Raw genomic sequence first — 4,230 nt, forward strand, 5'->3', positions numbered from 1 at the left:
AACATCACAACCAGAACTCACTGAACAGCAAACACACAAAACATTAACAGGAGCTTCCAATACAAAGGATATAACAGCATCCTTTGACATTGAGGGGACTGGCCACAGGGTGGGGCCCCTCATCCGACAAGAGGGGAGTGACCGACAAAAAAGCCAAAAAAGGGCAAAGACTCAGGAAGATTTTAAATTAAACCCAAATTCCAACAAGCTATTTATAATCTTATTATATTAGGAGTGTGGATTTACTGTTGGGTCTGTGGCTCTGTTCAAGGAAAACACCAAGGATGTTTTTATTGCCTCACTGAGCTTTTCGTTATACATCTTCCCTGAAATACCAGCTAACAGTCTGCAAAATGTTTCACACGATTACTGCAGGTCAAGTAAGCGTGAGCAGAACAGAGTGTTATTATTAATCTCTGAATAATTGTATTTGTATACCTGTGTATGTCTCAGGAGGTGTGTGTCCATGACTACATGGCTGTGCGTATCTGTGGCGAGATGCTGAAGGACCCCACAGCCCCCGAGGTGCGCCTCTATGCAAAGACTCTGAGCAACCTGGAGCTCAGCAGAGACGAGACTGTCAGGGAAGACCTGCAGACGCTGCTGCAGCAGCTTGTACAAGTGAGCCTACTGCTATCGCACCACTGTAACGTAGTCCACGTGATATTGGCAACAAGTTCACCATATCAACAAAAAACGAAATGAAGGCCTGGAAGAAACAAAAAGTGGAAGGAGACTGAGGGAGCCACACAATGGGCTGGAGGACAACCCTTAACGAGGTTGTATAAATAAAAAGCTAAACTAAGGTACTGCCAAAAAACAGCAGACTGCTAAAACTTGACAAAGAAAAGGAAAAAGAACATAAAGGAGGGACCTATAGATGCTCAGGAGCTGCTTGGTCTGGGAGAGACCGCAAAAGCTTTCTCTGAGCTAACTTTAAACAGAGGTAGAAATTCGTTAGTTACTCCACCCAAAAAGAGAAGACGCAAACACGAGTGAGAACTAATCACAAATTATAGCTAAAGCTGTGAAAATTGCAATTAAAAAAGCTCTTTGGGTTTTTTGTTGTTGTTTTGTTTGTTTGTTTGTTTGTTTGTTTGTTTTCAACCAAAAAAACAAAATCAAAGTATTGAACATGTTCTGTTCATTTCAAGCTCCACATTTTATATCCTGGGACTGATTCACAGTTTAAAATAATCCTTATTTACCTTATACTAAGACTTTGTGCAGCTACTCGGTTTATCTGAAATAAGCTCTTTTAGCTCTTCTTCCTTTAAGCCAACTTCTGCTGATTTATTTTGTCCTTGCAAACAGAACGTTTATACAGCAAGTGGGTGGAGCTGTTGTGGTCACATTTAGAGTGCGACAGTGAGCACCACTGTCTCAAATGAAGATATTAAAGCAGTGTGATGCCTTTGACTTTGATTGTGAACATAGCATTAGCCACTGTAAGGGGACACATGAACGACATCATAGGTCCATGTTGTGTTTTTAAAAACAGCTGAAAATTTTCCAGAATTAACTACACCTCTCATTAGAATAAAGTGGAGAAAACAGCAGCAGGGGGGGAAGCATCTTAACATGCTTCCCCCCCTAGTGGTGAAAGTGTCACGTGTGTGAATGTCAAAAGACAGAAATCATCAAGATATATAGAAAAACCTTCACAGCAGTCCATCAAACCGAGCTCATGTAGTGTGGAGCACAGAGCTGTACCTGCATATCTGTCTGTTAAAAGGCCCATTGTTTAAGTTCACCCCTTTCCCTCCTCCTTTCCTTCAGGTGGTGAAGGATCGTGTCTGTCTCCGTGCTCTGGAGAAGATGATTTATCAGCTGGCGGACTCAAAAGAACAGGCTGAGCTCCTCAGCACCACTGCGTTACAACCCCTGGATGTCAATGCAGATGGTACGTATGCAAACACAGACTTTAAATAGGAATGGCCATCTGATATCCCATGGAGCATCTCCAACTTATGTTACCTCCTGAGTGTGTGTCTAAATAGATTTAAAATGCTAATTTGCGACAAGCGCTCCTGCAAAAGGATTACATGACTTTACCAGCATGTTGCTAAGTAGATTAAAAATGACTCGCTCCGTCCCATTCGGTGTTTGTTTAGATAAAAATGCAGCAGGCTGAGGGCGGAAATGCAGAAAAGTGAGTTCTCTGTTTGCTGTTTCCACAGAGGCTGCGGCAGATGATCCATCAAAATCTGCCAAGAGACCCAAAAGAGGTAATGCAGGGGTTTTTATATGCTCGTCTAAAACCGCAGTCCTTCAGTGCCACTATATTTTTAGAGCTCCTCCTCTCCTGCCCGAGGCAAGAAGTTGAGTCAGCACTGGGAGGTAACCTGAGTCTTTGTTTTCACAGGTCAGAGGAAAGCGTGCACAGCCAAAGGTGGCAGAAAGCCGAGCAGGAGGGCAGAGTCGTCAGAGGAGAGGCGAGTTTGCTGATTTTAGCAAAATAGAAAACAGACCCATTCAGTAACATATTCATCACAAGTGCATTTACTCATTTTCTCGTCTCACCGTCTCTCTTTGGCTACAGCGATGGAGAAAATGTCCCAGAGTCGGCCTCCATGGTGCGTCCGTCACGGAGGGCCAAGACTGCAGCTCTGGAGAAGACGAAGCTGGACCTCAACCCTCTTATCAACCAGGAGGCCAATGTGTCCTGAATAAAGAGATTTACCTTTCTGTATCGACTCAAGTGTTCAGGCAATGAGTCATATTTACCCTTAAGTTACATTTTTGTTGTTTAAAGTTTTGTCATTTTAATCATTAAATAAATGTATCAAAGTTAACAAAGCTTGTTCTCTTTTTTTAAAAATTTAGTGCAAACATATCCTGATAACTTTTAACAGGGAAAAAAGCAAATCACCATTTCACACAAGAAGCAAAGACAAAATGTTTCTTTTGTGTTCATGTTTTAATGCCCTGAATAACCATGTGACCTTTCTAGATTCCCTTACCAGTTCCCTCTCTACCAGTACATAATTAAACCATGTTAATCACCACGAATGTGAAGAATTCAGAGAGGTCTGATCTCAATCATTGAAATCTTACAGAATAAAAATGGAAATGGTATTTCAGTTTTGCTTGAAGTTACATACATTTTCTATAAATTCTTAAAGGGAGAGTAACAAGTCAGGTTTTTACGGTAAACAAATAATTATACTGTAAGTAAAGTGTAAGCAATTTTAAGTATTTCATGGTAATTTTATGGTATTAGAATAATGTTTTCCCAGCACGTTGTAAGTATGCTGTACTTTTGGACTGGATTAATCTTGCATTTTTATATATTTATTTACTTTTACATTTTAATTTAATATTCATATTCATGATGGGTGTTTTTTTTTTCCACCCCCCCTCCCCCCACTCTATAGTAATCATATAGTAGGGATTTAGAACAGTTTATTGTTAATGTATTTCTAAATTGTGTTTGAACTGTAAAAGGAAAAGTAATGAGTTGGACTTAATCACAACAAACTGATAGCCTTTATTGTGGGTCACGAGTGTCAAAATGAATTAAATACCAAATTAAATAATTGTGTTTTAAATGAAATTACATGTAATTATTTAAGTTTAAACAGTTTTAATTTAACAAATTTAATGATGTATTCAATCATGTTCTTAACTAAGAACATGTGTAATCTATTGAATAAATGCTTTGATGAAATGATAATTAATGTAATGGTAATGATGGTTATGAATAGTAGCAGTAAAATATTGCCCTGATCTCCACAACGGTGTTTACAGTGACTGCAAGGATAACCACACTACTGGTTGAAGAACTTATTTACTATGACCCTGGGGTCCGTTCTTCGTACCTCGCTAAGTAAGTTAGCTGGATTTGATTGTTGACGATTTCGCGTGATCCTGGATCAGTCGGTTCCCCGAAGCTCATCCGGGACTTGCTGTCATAGCAACAGATCCGTAAGCGTAAACCTGCTCGGGAGCAGGTTTACTTTATGTAAACAGGATTAGATCGCGGCCACTCAGGTATGTCCGCTTCATGTATACGAAAGTAACAGCGATATTTTACCACTGTTTTACCAAAAATAAATATTATCAATGTAACTAAAGATAATGCAGTACTTGATCCTTTTATTGATGTCACACAGATACATACAGGTCATTTCCTAAAAAAAGGGAAATGTACTATTAATCATTCTATTTCATGTATTTGATTATTTCAGATGTAATTCATATTCTAGAGTTGTAATTGTAAATTACTTC

At 39.2% G+C, this 4,230-nt stretch overlaps 1 protein-coding gene across 2 annotated transcripts in view; it reads left to right on the top strand.

Moving 5' to 3' along the window:
- ncapg (non-SMC condensin I complex, subunit G) overlaps nucleotides 1–2,728 on the top strand; it is a 23,839-nt gene extending 21,111 nt beyond the window's left edge. For both annotated transcript variants that reach the window (XM_005741116.1, XM_005741117.1), the window contains exons 18-22: nucleotides 454–621; nucleotides 1,780–1,903; nucleotides 2,181–2,228; nucleotides 2,366–2,435; nucleotides 2,543–2,728. In XM_005741116.1, the coding sequence (XP_005741173.1) occupies nucleotides 454–621; nucleotides 1,780–1,903; nucleotides 2,181–2,228; nucleotides 2,366–2,435; nucleotides 2,543–2,669 (537 nt within the window). In that variant the 3' untranslated portion in view covers nucleotides 2,670–2,728. The remainder of the gene's footprint in view (nucleotides 1–453; nucleotides 622–1,779; nucleotides 1,904–2,180; nucleotides 2,229–2,365; nucleotides 2,436–2,542) is intronic.
- The last annotated feature ends 1,502 nt before the right edge of the window (nucleotides 2,729–4,230 follow it).

The sequence above is a fragment of the Pundamilia nyererei genome, unplaced genomic scaffold (genome assembly GCF_000239375.1).
Source record: "Pundamilia nyererei isolate P.nyererei 1_Seehausen unplaced genomic scaffold, PunNye1.0 scaffold00107, whole genome shotgun sequence".
Lineage (NCBI taxonomy): Eukaryota > Metazoa > Chordata > Actinopteri > Cichliformes > Cichlidae > Pundamilia > Pundamilia nyererei.